Below are 17896 nucleotides of genomic sequence, written 5' to 3'. Positions count from 1 at the left end.
GCCAAGAATCAGCAAGCTGAGTAGCCCAATCGTGAGCTGAGCAGGATGCAGAGTGGGGGCTGCGGCAATTCAGGGATGGGAACAAAGTCCTGGCCGAAAACAACCCGGAAAGAGGACTGTCCAGTACTCTGGTGGACAGCGTTGTTATAAGCAACCTCAGCAAAGGGCAGCAAATCGACCCAATTGTCCTGATGGTAGTTAGTGTAGGCACGAAGAAATTGCTCCAGGGTTGAGTTAAGAATCTCAGTAGATCCGTCTGTCTCCGGATGCGACACCGTGGACAACACCTGTTCGGTGCCAATTAATTTCAAAAAGGACCGCCAAAATTGGGAGGTAAATTGTGTGCCGCAGTCGGTCACCAAACGGGAGGGGCAGCCGTGTAAGTGGTAAATGTGGAATAGAAATAGACGAGCCAGCTGCTGGGCAGAAGGCACAGAAGTGCATGGAATAAAATGGGCTTGTTTTGAGAAAAAATCTTTTACAACCCAAATGACAGTTTTCTTTTGACTGGGTGGGAGGTCAACGATAAAGTCCATAGAAATCTCGGCCCAAGGATGAGATGGGCTGGCCACAGGCTGGAGAAGCCCTTGCGGTTTACCCATTTTTCACTTTGACATGGCACAGACAGGACAAGAGGCAACATAGGCTTTAACATCCCGCCGCAGCGAGGGCCACCAAAATTGGCGGCGGACTAAATGCAGGGTTTTCACGAAACCGAAATGGCCCGCCAATTTATCATCATGGGAGCATTGTAACACCGAAGCTCGCAAGGTTTCAGGCACATAAAGGCAGTGGCCCACCCATGCGAGATCATCTCTGAAGGAAACTTTGTCTCTATTAGCCAGCAACCAAGTGTCAGATTTCACTGCCTGGAGAAAGTCCGTTTGTAACTGACAAGGCACTGGAGCCCTTTGCTTCTGGGAAGGGGCGGAGCCCTGAGCTGGCGGAGCGTGAGTCTGGCTTTGGGTGACAGCAGCCAGGCCCAATTGTGGCACAGTGAGAACAGTCCCAACCACTTGAGGGCTTTGGTCAAAGTCCTGAGGCAAGCGGGACAAAGTGTCTGCAAGAAAGTTTTTCTTGCTGGGTATGAACTTCAATTGGAAGTTAAAACAACTGAAAAATTGAGCCCATCAAATTTGTTTTGGGCTAAGGCGCCAAGTTTCTAAAGCTGCTTTTACAGCAAAAGCCTCTTTTTCCCAAACATGCCACCGGCGCTCAGTTTCAGAAAATTTTCTGAATAGATAAGCGCAGGGTTTCAGGAGGTTGTCAGAGTCTTTTTGCAACAATATAGCCCCAATAGAAAAGTCAGAAGCATCTACTTGGACTACAAAGGGGCATTCAGGATCTGGGTGCCTCAAAATAGGCTCTGCAGTAAAGAAAGTCTTTAATTTCTCGAATGCAGTCTGGCATTCTGGCGTCCAATTTAACACTGCCCCAGGATTTTTCACCTTGCGTGTTTCCCCCAACCCCTTTGTGTGCAGCAGGTCGGTGAGGGGCAAGGCAATTTCAGCGAACCCTTGGATGAACTGGCAGCAATAGTTGCTGAACCCCAGAAAACTCTGCAGTTGCTGTCGGGTACGGGGGCATTCCCAATTTAAGACGGCTCTAATCTTTTCAGGGTCCATTTCAATTCCCTTGTAAGAGACCCGATAGCCCAAGTAGTCCAGTTGGGTTTTGTGGAATTCACATTTGGACAGCTTGGCATACAGCTTGGCCTCCCTAAATTTTTCCAACACCTGCTTAAGAAGGTGTTCATGCTCCTTCTCGTTTTCAGAGTAAATAAGAACATCGTCCAAGTAGACCAAGACCCCTTTAAATAAGTGATCATGCAACACTTCATTAATCAATTGCATGAACACTCCAGGCGCACTGGCTAAGCTGAACGGGAGGGCTTTGTATTGGAAGGATCCTAACGGGCAATTAAAAGCAGTTTTCCACTTGTCTCCAGCTCGTATGCGGATGCGAAAGGAGGCTTCGCGAAGGTCGAGCTTGGAGAAGATTTTCCCTTTTGATAGGTGGGCTAACATGTCTTTCATTAGAGGCAGAGGATATTTGTTACATAGGGAGACTGAATTTAACCCCTGATAGTCCGTACAAAGTCTGAGCGTACCATCTTTCTTTTCCCGGAAGAGCACAGGAGCTCCAACTGGGGAATTGGCAGTCTTAATGAACCCCCGTGACAGGTTTTTGTCAATGAAATCGCACAATGCCTCTAGCTCTTTCTTAGTCATTGGGTAAATTTTTGGTTTGGGCAGTTGCGCGTTGGGAAGCAACTCAATTGCACAGTCAGTTTTGCGATGGGGTGGCAGTTGGTCCGCCTCCATTTCCCCAAAGATGTCTGCAAAGTCTTGATAACGGTCCAGCAGCCCTTCCAACTGCGGCAAGCTGGGGCACGGCGCGGCGATCGCAGCCCTTGCCCCCCCCCCCAGTTAAGGGTTGCCCCACTGTAGGAGCTTGGTAAAACCCATCCCTAAATGTAACGGTCCGGTGCTCCCAATTTATATATGGGCTTCGCCAAGTTAACCAGGGAATTCCCAAAACTACCATGGGATCACCCAAAGGTGCAATGATAAATTTTAAAGCCTCTTTGTGGCTGCCCATTTGCATGGCTACATTTCCAGTGAAATGAGTTGCTGGACACCCCCTTGCCGTTGACCCGTCTAGCTGGGTGAAGATCAAGGGCTGCTGGAAGGAAAACTAGGCAGGTCTAATGCAGCGACTAGATCGGGGTGGATGAGGCACCTCGAACACCCAGAGTCAACCAGAGCCCAAACTTCCGTGGTTCTAGTGCGGGAGCCCAGCTTCATTTTCACTGCTAGAGTGGGGCAATCAGCACTCACCATAGTGTCCTCATGCCCATCCTCCTCCACCTGCCCCAGGGCGCAGTTCAGGGCAGGTGGTTGGTGTTTCCCGCTGGTTCTTTTGCAGCATCCTCGACCTCTGCGAAGAGATATATGTCTTCTTCAACGTCGGCAGCCCCCTTGGCCGCAGTCATTCGGTGCAATGCCGGGGGCGACTTGGCCGGGACTTTCATTGCTCGATCTCTGGTCTTGAGTTTCGGGCAATCTGTGGCTCGATGGCCTCCTTTTCCACATCGGAGACACTGTCCTCGCACATAGCGGCGATCCTTCTCCTTGTCTCCTGCTCGGTAGCCCAGTGAGGCAGCCGTCGCTCCGCTCCGGGGTCCCCGCAACAGGGTTGTTGGTTTCTCGGTTCGCCGGGTCTGCATGTAGGTGCGCTGGGCATGCTCAGCCTTACCGGCCAATCAGATCCATTTGTACAGCGACTCCGGGTCGTCTCTGCCTAGCGCCCATCTGAGGACATCTCGGTTAAGTCCTTCCTTAAATCGCTCGATGAGTGTTGACTGAGACCAGTCGGGAACCTTGCCCGCCAAAGCTTTGAATTCTAGGGCATAGTCGGCCACCGACCTGTGTCCCTGGGTAAGCTCCTTGAGTGCTTCCTTAGCCCTGGCCTTGGCCAGGGGGTCCTCAAAAACCAGCTTCAAGGTGAACATGAAGTCTTCAAATGACCCGAGTTCAGGAGCATCAGCCTCCATCAGTTGGACATACCAGTCCGCTGCTCTGCTTTTCAGCTTAGGGGTAATGGCCAATATCTTAGCCTCCTCTGATGTGAAATACAACCCAAATTGTTTCATGTAGGTCTTCGCATTGGTTAGGAAAAAGGATAGTTTGGTGGGGTCCCCATTGAATTTGACAGCAAAGTCTTTCACCACCTTCCCTGTTGGAAGGGAATCAACTGTGGGCTGAGCGGCAGGGCCCCAGGTCACCCCAGAGGACCCTCTTCAGGGCAAAGCTCCGTCTCGGTGTTGCCTCCTGCCCCGGATCATCGGCGGTCCGTTGGGAGGAAGGGGAGAGGGTTGCGTGGAGCGAGGACTCTCGTCTCGGCTTCCCTGATCACCCATCGCGATAGACAGGGTTTTCCACAGGTCCTCCATCGAATCCATCCTTGCCTCCAACCTTCTCAACCTTTCAGGGGTCACCGATTCCTCCCTCCGTCGGACATCAGGCTGTCTCTCTGGTGCCACTTTGGTCGATTCTCCCTCTGGGGTCAGTGGGAACCGGTACTTCCAGGAAGCACCAGCCGTCTCTGCCTTGGGTTCATCGCTAGATCCCCCCAGCTCAGGGCTTGAGCTGGAGCCCCTCAGGTAGAATGAAATGTCGGGGGGAAGGGGGCTCTGCAGTACTGGATCAGCTTGTGGTTTCAGCACCCCGGACGTTGGTTTCAGCTCTGCCATCGTTAACTATTTTCCTCACAAGAATTGCACTTGGTAGGAGTTAACGGGTATCACAAAAAAGATTCCCAGCTTTATGTAATGGTTGCCTATTTTAAAGTATTCTCAGACTCACAAGCCAGAGCTTGAATAAAATCTGGTTTATTTAAGAATAGTATGCAAGTACAAAGAAAGCTGAGAATGAGCAAAAGCGCGCCAAATACAAACTAAAAACCCTCGGTGCGAATGTAATCCCTCCCCCCTCATACAACTGTTTCAAATTCCCCATCCCAGGTGCTCCTAACGAGTTCTGTTAATCAACGGGTAAAAAGGACCTTGAACACAAACGATAACCCAAACACATTCCATCCCAATGAAGAGATAGAAAGCCTGGTACAAGGTCTCCCAGCAGCTCCCTCCCAACCGGAATGCACGTCAGCACCATGGCATGCGAAACGTTATGATGTACATTGAACATTGCAACGACGAACATGACACTTCCTTTCTGAGAACCAGCTGCATTACTGTAGTCCATCACACTTACAATGATCCTGCAAACATTTCCCCAGACTCTCCTTACCCAGGAGGAACTGAATCACCCAAAAAAGGGTCACCATCTGCCTATCCACAGATGCAATAAAGCTGGGAAATAATTACATTTCACCACTCTTATTGCCACAAGATAACCCTTAATAAAAGCTCTTACCTGGTTTTTGTTGGACTTGCTCTGTGTCTTCCTCCAGTGGTGCTCCAGTTGTCTCTTGTGCCATTAAGTCCCCTGGAGTCCCTCTCAGAACAAGGGGATCCATCCCCTCAGGGAGTCTGTACAGGTGCAATCCAATCCAAGGCCACCATGTGGTGACTAAGGCCATGGTCAATCTGGGTACCAGAGCTTCAGTGACTACCCCAAGTTTATTCTGGAAACCCATTTGGTCCATCAGGTGCCTGGGGTAGACCACTTGAATTGGTCCTCCCTCCCTGTTCCTAGGACTAGTTACTCAGCCATTTAAGATGTCCTTCCTTCCTTCCTTCCTTCCTTCCTTCCTTCCTTCCTTCCTTCCTTCCTTCCTTCCTTCCTTCCTTCCTTCCTTCCTTCCTTCCTTCCTTCCTTCCTTCTACAGGCTGCTCCAATCAAAATAGTTCCTGAGCAGTGTATGTACCCAGTACACAACTGGATAAAAACAAATCCATAAAAATATACAATCCTGAATAACCCACACATTGATAGCACAACTCACAACTAAGCCTTCCCTAGCAAGGAGGAACAGATAATATATCAGATCTCAGAGGAACACTGAAAAAAACCAATTGTTTATGGCTTTTTGCAAATCCAGGAGCTAATCTAATCTCTGGGGGAATGTCTTTCCAGAAATGAGAGGGAGGGCAGCAACTGAGAAGATCCTGTTCTCTGATCCCCATAGATGATTTTCCCTGTTGGAATGAACCTGGGGAGAGCCTTCGGTTCCTTATCTGAGTGGATGAGTGGATGAGTTGCAACCACGGGGTTATGGCTCCCACCCTGGGGGTATGAAGAGGTCTCCCTGATTTATAGCCACAGTATTGCAACTTTTTGACCTTCCCAGATCCTCTTTCTGAAGACTCGTGAACGAAAGCCCAATGTAGCCATTTTGCTCACCAGCTGCATGGATGGGTTCCTCTATGCCTGGTCAGTGGGAAACAAAGGAGGTATGATGGGCAAATTCCGAGCCACCCACGACACTGCCCAGGACACAGTTGTCAGCACCATGTCCACAGATGACAAGGACTTGATCCTCTTAACTGGAGATTCCTTGGGTTACATCAAGGTCAGTAGTTCTTTCTTTTTTTTCAAGAGGGATGTTGACATTGTGTTTGAAGAAAGTGAAAGAGTGACTCATGTAAAAGGTTAATCAAATTAAGAAAACTGTCCATGTGACACACTTGGGAGTTATACCTCGTGTTTTCCCTCATTTTATGTCCTTGGAAAAGTGGACAATAAAGCTGGACTAGCATTAATAATGAAAGGGGGTTATGTAATGTTTTCAATTTTCTCAACACCTGCCAACCCTTAATAATGGACACTATTACTAGAAAAGGTAATCTGTCTCAATTTGCTTACAACTCTCCCAACACAATCTAGAAATGGATTATTATAATGTATTTTTAAGACAACGTAGGATCATCTCTGGATTATTTTTACAGGCAAGTGTTGACGAATTGCCAAAGTAGATTTAAAAGACATGTTCTGCCAGGAAAACTGCCAACTAACTCCTCAATTTCAATTCTCCCAAACTCATAATTTTTCAGAATGAGAACCAAAAGACAGGGTATAACTGAACAAGCAGTTAGACTCATAAAACTGTCCCTTGAATCTTGACCTTCTCATGTTGGACCTGGAGATGAGTTGGTTTTGACACACGGAAGCGAGAGTGTGCATATGGCTGAGCAAAGACCGAAGATCGGCGCCAAGTATCTGTCTTACAGGAGCAAGTACTGAATTTTAAAAGGCAAAGCTACGGGAGGACTTAAATTCATAGCTGCAATTGGCTGATCCAATGGCTGGGAAGATGTAAAGAGGTGAAAGATTGACCAGAAGTGAAGGTAGGTTCCTTTGGGTACCATCCTGTCCTCTTTCTCTAGATCTGGGACATCATGAATTACTGCACAGGATCAGATGAACAAGGCTCCAAATTAGATCTGACTGAGGAATCTCCTGAGAAGAACGCCTTTCATGACCTAATCCCTGATTACTGCAGAATTGCTTCAACTTTCTCAGAGAATAGAAAAATCCAGCAGGTCAGTAGTATGACAGAGGCCCCAACCCCAGTTTTCAGTGCCCTGTTGAGAAATTGAGCTGGGGTGGTAAATGTAACACTAAAGGCTCACTCACAAGTATAGTTTGCACAATCATGAGTCAGTGTGCCCCCGAGGCTTACATATTATGCATGCTGGGTCAGATGTCACCTACTGTTCAAGTCTCACATTATTTTGACCTCTTAATGTTGCCACCAGTTTCTTTCTCTTTACATAAATGTGGCATGTTTTTGAAAAGGCCAAGTGACAGCAGGGTTCACCGGAAATGCTCATCCTGGTGAAATGGGGTCATGTTAAAACACTGGGGCCATGCTGATGAGAAATCTTCATAAGGAGAGTTGTGTATTTCTGAAATTTTGAATAATATCTATGTCATAACGGAGAGCCTGCTGAAAGGACGGTTCTGTGTTATTCCACCATCACCACCACCACCTGGCACAGGATTTTTCTTCTTTCTCCCTCAAGTTGTCCAAGGTTTTCTGGGCTGGCCTAGTTTCCCACCATGCATCCCAGCACCTCTGTTTCTGTGCAGGAACATGATGGTTGGGTGACCTCCCTGATTCCCCCCGTCTGCCTGAGCTCTTGGAAGGGGCATCTGAAAAACGTGGTCAGCCTCAAATATGTGGAAAAATTCCAAGCCATTCTCACAGCCAGCCACGACCGCACCATTAAGCTCTGGCTGTTGACAGGCAGACACATTGGTAAGGCATCTGTGCTGCATCTTCAACAGGAAATGTAGGAGCTGGTTTGGAGTGGGCCGGGAGAGTGGGAAACAGAGAGGAGAATTTTAGATTTTTTTTTTAATCCGTTCCATCGTGTCTGATTCTTGGAGACTGCCTGGACAAGTCCCTGCAGTTTTCTCAGCCAGGTTTTTCAGAAGTGGTTTGCCCTTGCCTGCTTCCCAGGGCTGAGAGGGAGGGACTGGCCCCAGGTCACCCAGCTGGCGTTGTGCCCAAGGCAGGACTAGAACTCAGGGCCTCCCAGTTTCTAGCCTGGTGCCTTAACTACTACACCAAACAGGCTCTACCTTTTAGATGGGCTGGCCTAAATTTATTTTTCCTTTAGTGCACCTCCCTGTGGTTGGTGTTAGTAGGTCCTATGCTCTGCAAACCAATCAAATAGATTGTCTATTTCTGCAGCAGATAAATGTAGCATCTGCACCAAGAAAATACGAATCCTGCAGCTTCTGTAATCAAGAAAACTTGCATGTATTCACTTTACTTGCAAAGGCTGTGCCTTCCCCATGCTTCTAGGGAATGGCAGAAGCATCTACCAAGTGTTGGGGAAGTTTGGACTAAAATAAAGGCTTCAGTTTTGGAAAGGCTTCTGGGCTGGGCTTGCTTGGGGGTGGTGATGCTAGAATTCTGTCCTGGAGCCCCACTTAAGTTTGCTTCTGGCTTGACTCTCAGGGACCTTTGGGCAGTCATTGTGGAGGCTGGGGGTAGCCCAGTTAATGCCGGCAGAAGTGCCCGAGGAAATCCGTCGCGTGGCATCCCTACACACCCTGAAAGTCCTCAATGAAGGCCGACAGCCCCACTGGGAGTGAGTAGATGGACAGCGTGGTTCATAAAATGGGGTTTTGCAAGGACAGGCACCTTTCCCTTCCGAATCAATCCGTCTTCTTAATGGAGAGATTCCAATGCCCTTGGAGGAAGTGATGCAGTTTAGGGGTTGGGTCCTGCATTACTGTAGGGACAGAGTTCAGTGTTTCTCAACCTTGGCAACTTTAAGCTGTGTGGTCTTCAACTCCCAGAATTCCCCAGCCAGCTTGGTGGCTGGGGAATTCTGGGAGTTGAATTCCACATAGCTTAAAGTTGCCAAGGTTGAGAAACACTGATCTAGTTAGACAACTCAAGGGGTGTCCCCTCTTCTTTTAAGAATGGTGCTGCTGGAGATCATGGTTTGTGAAGACACCTAATGCTTATCAATGCCAGTGGAGCAGGGCCCCAAGTGACCATCCTCACCTTGTGGCATCCAAAGGTGCTTTGGGAGTGAGAGATCACAGCTCCTGTCCTGGAATGTTTGGGTGTTCTTGGGGAGAAGAGATGCACTTGGCGCATTCCTCCGTTTTCCTTGGTTGCCCCAGGAGCACCCGCAAGATTGTCCAGACCCTGAGCCAGCAGAGGAGGGAGCACTCCTTGATGATGGAATTGCTGAAAGAGAAGTCATCCCTCAGCTTTGATGCTGTGGGGAGGATGCAGGACCTGATCAGTAAAGACACACGGATGACCCAGTACAGCGAGGAGCAAATTGAGGCTTCCTTTCAGAAGTGGGAGGAATCTGGGAAGGTGAGTCTCCTGGCTGGGTGGGAAGAAACAGTTATTTTACTTTCCTTTTTCATTTCAAAGATAATCCCAACAGAAAAATATCAGTCAAAGCAGTGTTCCTCAACCGTGGCCACTTTAAGATGAGTGGGCTTCAATTCCCAGATGGGTGGACTCCAATTTCCCATGGCTGGCTGGGGAATTCTGATAGTTGAAGCCCACCCATCTTAAAATGGCCAAGGTTGAGAAACACTGAGTCAAGGTAATCTTATTTCAAGCACTTGTATCCTCCATTAACCAGGAAAGAAATCTAGAGGAAAAAGCTATAACTTAGAGTTAAAGGAGGCAAAATATAGGTGGGACACAACAGTCTTCACTGCCTATCTAAATGGCCAGGAAGGAGGAACCAGGTTAAGAAGAATGTTGGTGGAGCGCCGCACCGTGAGAAAACCTATATCCAGTCCCCCATCCCACAGCGTGCTGTAAGGTTCACAGGGAGAGAGGACAATATACCTTGTTATGGTGGGTATTATTATTATTAGGAATTTAATACCAGTTAATGGAGCAAAACACAGGCATCACCTTCAAGGCATTTAGAGTTCAAGTGCACCTGCAGTAGAGAAGACAAATATAGGGGTGAGGGATGAATAAGAACCAGGGAAAACAGAAGGTCCTGCTAGGTGGAGGGAAAAGGGGGGCTCAAGGAAGGATTTGGAGGAAGCTGAAAAACTGTTGTTATTTAGATTTAGAAGCCGCCTAACTTTAAAATGACTGGGTGTCTTACACTTTAAAAAAATAGAAAAAAAGGGAAAAGCTTTTATGTATCCAGACAAGCCGCACGCCATAACCACATAAATCTCTACCCGCACCTTACCCCAATCTGGGGGAGAACAGCCAAGTCCTCTGGAACATCATTAGGGTGGGATGTTTCAGGAGGCTGTTGGAAGGCAGCAACGGAAAAGGTGAGGGGAAAACTGGTGGTGGGTCCTGAACTGCGGAAGAGGCCTCTGCTGAGTAATGTTCCTGTCAACCTGCAGAAAAGTGACATTCTGGGCCATGCCTACAAGCCGAAAGGGCGACGTCCTTTGCTGAAGCAACTTCCAGAGGTGAAGGCCTCTGTGGCCAACAAGGATCAGGTGAGCACAGAAAAGGGAGCTTTGGATGAAGGCGGGTTTCTTGCATGGCTGGGTGGAGGTGGCCTTCAGGAATTCTCTTTTATGCCCTGTGGCTGGCATCGGCCAACTTCCGTGGGGGGCGGGGGTGCACTTGTGTTCCCGGTCCCGCTGTCAGCTAAGGCTGATACCTGATTCAGGAGATCATCCCTGGTTCGAGTTTAAAGTTTTTGGTTTCGTTGCCCGTTATCACTCTAAGGGCTGTGATCTTCCTTTGTCTTCTGAGAAACGGGGCACGGCGGGTTCTACTGTAGGCCGAGGCCTCCATTCAGAACTTGCTAGCGTGAGCTGAGCCTTTGGATGGTCTCCCAACCCCAGTCACTGTATGCATGCTTGCTGGGGGAGGGGCTCCTGCCTCCCACCTGCTCATTGCGGCCCTTGTTGAGCAGCACAGGGGCTGTGCTGTCAAAAGATCTTCTCTGTTGCTGTAGTCGCAACCCACTTCGACAAACAAACAATTCTTGCTCCTTTTCTTTCATCTTGTTAGTTAATGCTTACTCGTTTCCTTTTGCATTGTTCCAGTTATCCTCCATGCTGGATTCCTGCTCCTTTCCTGCCCTTTCCTGGCAAACTTCCACCAGTGGTTTTACTAGATCTGTACTATATAGATCGGTAATGATATCTATTGTCTGCAGTGCAAATGTTGATCTCTAAGTTACTTTAATCCACTCCTGGGTTGCAAAGACTGTTGCGTGAGGTCAGACTGCCAAGATTTTACTAGAGAAGGACGCAGACAGCGTCTGTTCCTCCCCATCCTTCTGCTTGACTGGTGTCCAAAGATGTCCCCCAAACTGCATTTCCTTGGTTCCACTTGTCCCTTTTCTAGATCTCACCACAAGTTGCCGTGCTTGTAGCTGTAATTCCGATGGGACAAGATGTTAGCCTTAGCGTTGCCAATTGAGGCCTCCTTGCTACAGTTGGTTCTCCCATCTTATTTAAGGGGTGATTGTTGGGATTTGTTTAAGCTGGAATAATTCTCCGTCCTGGCTTCAGTCCTGGAGAAGAAGCAGGCCAACTCCCACTCCCGTGTCTAGCATCTCTAGCAGCAAATAGATGCTATTGCCCCTTTTGGCCCCAAGCAGAAGATAGAATAAGACCATGAGAGCAGTGGGTTTCTCCCCATATTCTAGATCAATGTTTCTCAGCCTTAGCCACTTCAAGATGCGTGAACTTCAACTCCCAGAATTCCCTAGCCAGCATCTTAAAGTTGCTAAGGTTGAGACACCCTCTCCTAGACCACCGCCAGTCCCTCCCTCTCGGCCCAACCCGGTGCAATGCAGACCAGCCTCCTCGTGGTGCACCCCGGGCAATGTGACTTGTCACGGCTAAATAGTCCACACATCTGGCTGCTGGACCTCACAGGGATTTCCCAGCAAGGAAAAAAAAAAGCAGCATGAACACCGAACTGCTATGCCATACAATAAAACAATAATAATAATTTAAAAAAACGGGCACCTTGAAGGCTGTGGCCAAGGTTCACTGTAGGGTCCCAAGGCCTGACTCTCAAGGCTTGAGGTCCGTCCTGCGTCTTGGAAGGTTTCTGAAGCCAATTTAGTGGCCTGCTAGAACCACAAAAATGGAGCAGAGTTTATAACACAGCTGAGAAGCTGGCACAGAAAATTATCTTAGAAAGCTTCAGTGAGCATGCCAGAGAAATACAGGTTACGGATCTTACACACTCAGCCCTCCCAAGCATAAAGAATCACACGCTTAGACAGATTAGGTCAAGAAGCAAAAAGAATCTTACTGACTTTATTCTTTGTTGTTCTGTTACATCCATCTTGGTGAAAAAGATGAAGTTCCTTTGTCCTTTTCTTTCTGTGGAGTCCTTGGTGCTCTCTGAGCCTTGTTGTTTTCTTGCAGACATTTCATTGCCAGGCTAGGCAACATCTTCAGTGCAAAGAGGGAGTGGGCCTTGCTCTCGGTTTATATACCGTGCCGTGCTCTCAGTTTATATAGTTACTGAGAGCAAGGCCCACTCCCTCTTTGCGCTGAAGATGCTGCCTGGCCTGGCAATGAAACATCTGTAAGCCAACAGCCAAGCTCAGAGAGTGCCAAGGACTCCACAGTTCAACCCTGAGCTACAAATATTCGCTTCTTTTCTTTCTAAATACTTAGTCTTGCCCTCAACCCTCAGCCCTATTTTGCTGCCAAGGGCTGTGAGGCAGAAAGGGACAGAATCCTTCATCAAGGCCCGAGCACATGGCCCTGATGAATGGAGAGCAGAGCAGCATGCTTGCTTCTCCCTGGGTGGAAGAAGGGGTAAGAGAGTAAGTGGGAGTGGCAACAGACAGCTTCCTCAGAGTTGCATTGTGGGACAACTCAATTTACATGCTAATTCACATGCTAATGAGGCATGCTGGATTTGCCAGGACTTCCAACAGTTTCACCCCACATCTTGGGATAGTTTAGATCCTTTTCTTTCCTTCTCCACAGTGAGCTGCTGCCCCCGGAGTGATTCAAAGAACTGAAGCTTCTAACAAACTCCCCCTTTGCAGTTTCACCTCAAGTATCATACATAGGCTGAAAAACTCTAGATGGCAGGAAAAGGATACAGGAAACCCAGACTTTGCTACCATCTAGGGTCATCATCTGGATTTTTGCAGCCCAGATGTGATCACCTTGGTCTACAGGGTGGCTACATTTTCATCCTCTGTCCTGGGTGGAGAGAAGACCATTCAGGGCTGATGAACAGAGATTTCTAGAAGCTTGCATTGCTAGAGGCATCCGTTACAGACATCAACGCCCCAAATTTATAGCTGGCACGGACTTTGGCCGTGCCAGTGGGGAAGTCTGGGACCTGAAGTCTAGTGCTGATGGAGGCCACCAGGTTGCGGAAGGATGTCTTTGTGTGTTCAGGGCCACCTGTTTTTGTGGTTTGCAAGTTGTTTGCAGCCTGGCTACCTTTGCTGGGCTAGATTGCACACAGGCTGTGATCAGGCCTAGGGACCGAGAGAGGTAGAAATCCACCTGGATGCTTTCTTTCCTCAGCCTCGAATCTATCACTGTATCCAGTACACGGACCTACACCCGGTAGTTAATCCTCAGATCCCTGAGGTTCTGGCAGAAGCCCAGCAGATGCAGGCTTTAGCTGACATACGGGGCCTCCGAAAGGGCAAAAGATGGATGGCGGTGTCTGGTGTCCTAAAGCCCACCCTGAAGAACTTGCTGGTACGCAGGAATGCACTGCTCACCAAGGAATGATCCACCACCCAAAGCTTGCAGTTCTCCTCAGGGAACTTGCCATCCTTTCCATGTCTGATCCTGTTTCCAGATTCCTGCAGAAGGCCTTTTGCAAACCGTTGAAGCAGATGAAGCTTGAAAATAAACATAATAGTGAAAGTCCGTGGCTTGGGATGGTCCTTCCAGGCCAAAGGAGGTTCCCGGGTGGAGAAGGCCATTCAGGGCTGATGAATAAGCCACATTTTCAGATTCAGGGATTCTGGAACATGTTTTAGATAGACCCATCGGTTTCAAAGGGAACGGCTTACTCAGCTGGGTCATTTCCCCCATGTCCAGCTGAGAACAAGCCCTGGGCTGAACTGGGACAGTAATTTCTAGGGTTGGCCCTGCTGGCTGGGAAGCTGGAGATCCAGCAACTTCCAGTTGGTAAAAGCTGACTTAAAAATACAAGAATGATTTGCTGGATCAGGCCTGATCCGTGGAATCCAGCATTCTGCTTCATGGCTGATCTGGTGCTCCTAAAGACACTGCACAAAGGAATGAAGGTAATTTCTCACGCCGTTGTTGGGTTGCTCCCTTTCTTCTGAGTGTGTGTGTGTGTGCGTGTGCGTGTGTGTATGGTCAATGGTTTCAACCCCCACTGTGAGATCTAAAAGATCTAGAAAGGTTGCAGGGCCCTGTCCAGATCCTGTGGAAAGTCATTCACTAGAACGGTATTTCTCAACCTTAGCAACTTTAAGAAGGGTGGACTTCAACTCCCAGAATTCCCCAGCCAGCAAAGCTTTGCTGGCTGGGGAATTCTGGGAGTTGAAGTCCACCCTTCTTAAAGTTGCTAAGGTTGAGAACACTGATTTAGATTATCAGAGCTAAATAAAAAATCATTCCTAACTGTGAGACCAGATGAAGGTGGGTTGTCCTTCGTTGAGTGTGTTCAAGTAATGTCTGGACAGCCATCTCTCTGGGATGTTTCATCTAGATTCCCACCCTGGGTTGGACTGAATAGGTTCAGTGGCCCTTGAGAGAAAAAAGAGTCAGCTGGACACACAAGGGAAGCTTTGAGTGGATTTTAAAAAGCTCAGACAGTTTCTTGGGTGTGTAGCAAACTGGCCTCTATTTGGCATGGACCAATTTGGCACAGATAGCTTCCACGTTCCAGGATCCGCTTGGCATGCGACGCTGAGATGGACCTGATGGCATTGAGCTGAATTTCGTTCTTGCCTCGTCAAGCTGATGTCCATCCCCATTCTTTGCAGCACAGGCTGGCTTTTCATTAGCCACCATTGTCCCTCCCCCACGTGGTGGCCCTTTGATCCTCTATGCCTGGCAACAGGCTGTCAATGGGCAGTGATGGATATCTGTGCAGCCAACAGCTTCCCTGGATCCTCAGTTGGTTTAGAATCAACCATTCCTCTTGGGGGATGTCCAGTTTGCTTGGGAGCGCTGGCCAGTGAAATGAAGATGAAGTTGGGGTGGAGGCGAAGAGGAAGGGCAGAGAAGTAGCTGCATGCAGAACTGCTGTTCTGTGCAAAAGAGGCCACTGAGGTGGATGTTTGCAGGCCAGATGTTTCCCCCTGGTTTTCACAACAACTTCTGGGCAAGGGAGGCCCATGCCTTCTCCATCCTGGATGGTGAAGCCCATCAGGTGGAGGGCTATCCAGAGAAAGCCCAGAAATGGGTTTGTCTAACTTCACAGTACTTTTCCTGGGAATGGCATGCAAGTGGCTTCCTGTTGTCCTCTGGATCAGCTTCCTGAATTGATGGACCTGTCCTTCTCTGGTGGTCTCACATCCTAACCCTCTTTAGTTGCTGGCAAGCCTACATGAGTATGCCCATGAAGTCATCAGGAGTTATGCTTAACTGGAAAAGGACTTTAGCCAGCAAAGGGCTTGGGGGCAAGGTGTCACTCACCCCATCACCATGTTGAAGTGGAAGCAATGGCTGCTTCTGAATTCCTCTCCACCCACCAGGTCCTGCAAGGAGGGCAGAAAACACCGGAGAAGGCTGTTTACCTCAGTCAGGGTTTTAAGTTAGGACAGCCCTATTGTGAAGAGGATAATCTCCCAGGCAAATGTACTCTCCCAAATCCAGATGTGCTGCTGGTCCCCAAAGGTTGCTCAATCTTGGCTTAGACCCAGAATGAAAAGGAGGAAAGAAAGGTGGGGTCCCATCTTGTTCCACAGGTGGCCTGCCTGACAGACATATCTTCTGGGGTCTTACCAGGCATCTCTGTTCCACTCCCATCCTCTTTGGAGTAAGGCTCCATCAGCACCACATGAGCACTTCTCTTAGACACACCTTCCTAATTTTTGGCTCCATTTCTCTGGCTGATTATGCTATATAAGGGCACTTGGTTCCCGTCTGGGCGAGGGCTGGGGAAGACAGCCACCAACCGTCTGTTCCAGATCAAACAGCACCTGCAGGAGGTAAGGGGTCTCCCCTCTTGGAGGAGGTGGGATGGCATGGAGGTCAGCAGGAGAAGGGAACTACCTTCCTCCACAAGGCTCAGAACTGGCAGAAGATGGGGACCACCTGATCCAGCCTCGGATTCCTCCCTTGACTCAGCTGCAAGGTAGCTGAAGAACCGTTGGATCACAACGAGGACTTGCATAACAGGGTGGCTGTGACACACTCACAATGCAAAGATACGTTTGCTGCCCTCCTACGTTGCCTTGATAAGGCACACACTGGAAACGTCTTGGGTGGATTTGCAGAAGAGTCCAGGCTAGCCAAGAAAGGGGTTGGGCAGTCTGTGATTCAGTGTGTTGTGAGGACCCAAACGTTCTCTTAGCACGTGCAGCCAGGCCATTGTGGTAAGCCACAACTGGCTTACTTATTTGAGCAAAGCAGGTTATGTGAACACAACCACTGTGTTTTGTTAACCTGGGTTTATGGTGTTGTATGAACCAAGCTAATGAGGTTACCTTAATGATAGGCAACATGTGAGTGAGTATGGGATCTTTCATTGGCCTGAATGGGGTGCTGAGCAGCTTTAAATGCAGTCCAGGGTTAATGGGGTACAATGATAAAATCCCCCCCCTTGACCTTTTAAGCCAGAGGTGGATGGGCCGGGGGCTCCCAGATCTGTGGTCCCCGAAGAGCACGGAAACCCATTCCTGACATTCAATGGTGATAATTTGGGGGCACAATTTGAGCTTTAAAATGCAAGATGACAGTGGGAAGAGAGCTTCTGGGGGTAAAACACTCCCATTCCTACCCTTGACATCACCCACCCCACAGCTGGAACAAATGAGCTGAAAGTCCTGCCTGCCCCACTGAAAGCTGGCGGATCGCTGCCTCTTGTCATCGTGGGGGCAATGCTGCCAACCTCTTTCTCGGTTCCTCCTGCTGCTTTGCTCCTGGTGCTTGGAATGTGCCCATCAAGGCATAGTCCTGTTCTTCTCCCATCTGCAGGGGTGTCTGCAGCGTACGGTCAAAAAAGTCAAGACGGCGGCCACAACAGGCTAATCAAAGCTCTGTCTGTCACATTAAAAATGGGCCGAGCTTCAACTGCACTGTAGCGGCTGTGATGTTGATTTTTTTGACCACGCCCTGAACCTGACTGTCCTGCTTGAAGGCCTCCGCTTCTCTGCCCACCTCCCACCTTTGGACTTGGACCTCTGTCCTTGGAGGCCCCACAAAAGTAATCCAGGTCTTCCTTCTGTCTTCCTGACTCCAGGCTGCAGCGGATGCCAGCATGGCCGCGCTTCTCCTTCTGAGTGTCCTGGCCAGTTTTCTTTCCCAGCACGGCACCTCGGCCATCAGTGGAAGCATCATTTCCAAAGGCCCGTTGGATCAACATTAAGGGAATTGGGTGGCTCGGACGTAAGGCTGACCTCTGCTCCCTTATTGATAGATTTTAGCTTTGCCTCGCTGGAGTGACCCTCCTCTCCTACCCTGGTCTTCAGGTGGACCTCTGGTTCTGTCCCATAAGTTCGTTTCCCAGATCTTGTACTTGCGTGCCAGCCATGACGTCTGCAGGCTTGCAGCCGATTCACGTGCATGGCTGCTGCTTTTCTTTTCCTCATGCTGAAGGCCAAAGAGGAGGGCAAGGGGTTAGCTGTCCCCTCTCCAGGACACCCCCGATGAACTTGCTCCTGGCCAAGAAGATGCTGACAGTTGTCTGACCTTCACCCTCCCTCCAGTTTACCTGTGCTCCAAGGAACTGTCGCAGCACGGACCAGAGAGCTACCTGAACGAGTCGCCTCCCGTATTTGGACCCACTCTGCAGTGAGTACCGCCCCTGCCTGCCCCCC

The 17896-nt window shown here is 49.1% G+C and overlaps 1 protein-coding gene across 1 annotated transcript in view; it reads left to right on the top strand.

Moving 5' to 3' along the window:
* EFCAB8 (EF-hand calcium binding domain 8) overlaps nt 1–13664 on the top strand; it is a 62515-nt gene extending 48851 nt beyond the window's left edge. Inside the window, exons 23-32 of the mRNA XM_063298376.1 lie at nt 1485–1575; nt 2880–3148; nt 5815–6036; nt 6851–7006; nt 7557–7725; nt 8434–8566; nt 9111–9312; nt 9956–9958; nt 10326–10424; nt 13452–13664. Coding sequence (XP_063154446.1) covers nt 1485–1575; nt 2880–3148; nt 5815–6036; nt 6851–7006; nt 7557–7725; nt 8434–8566; nt 9111–9312; nt 9956–9958; nt 10326–10424; nt 13452–13664 — 1557 coding nt within the window. The remainder of the gene's footprint in view (nt 1–1484; nt 1576–2879; nt 3149–5814; nt 6037–6850; nt 7007–7556; nt 7726–8433; nt 8567–9110; nt 9313–9955; nt 9959–10325; nt 10425–13451) is intronic.
* Nucleotides 13665–17896: the final 4232 nt, after the last annotated feature.

This window comes from Candoia aspera, chromosome 3 (assembly GCF_035149785.1).
Source record: "Candoia aspera isolate rCanAsp1 chromosome 3, rCanAsp1.hap2, whole genome shotgun sequence".
Lineage (NCBI taxonomy): Eukaryota > Metazoa > Chordata > Lepidosauria > Squamata > Boidae > Candoia > Candoia aspera.
Note: the sequence above shows the minus strand (reverse complement) of the source record. Positions and strands in the feature narration are given on the sequence as shown.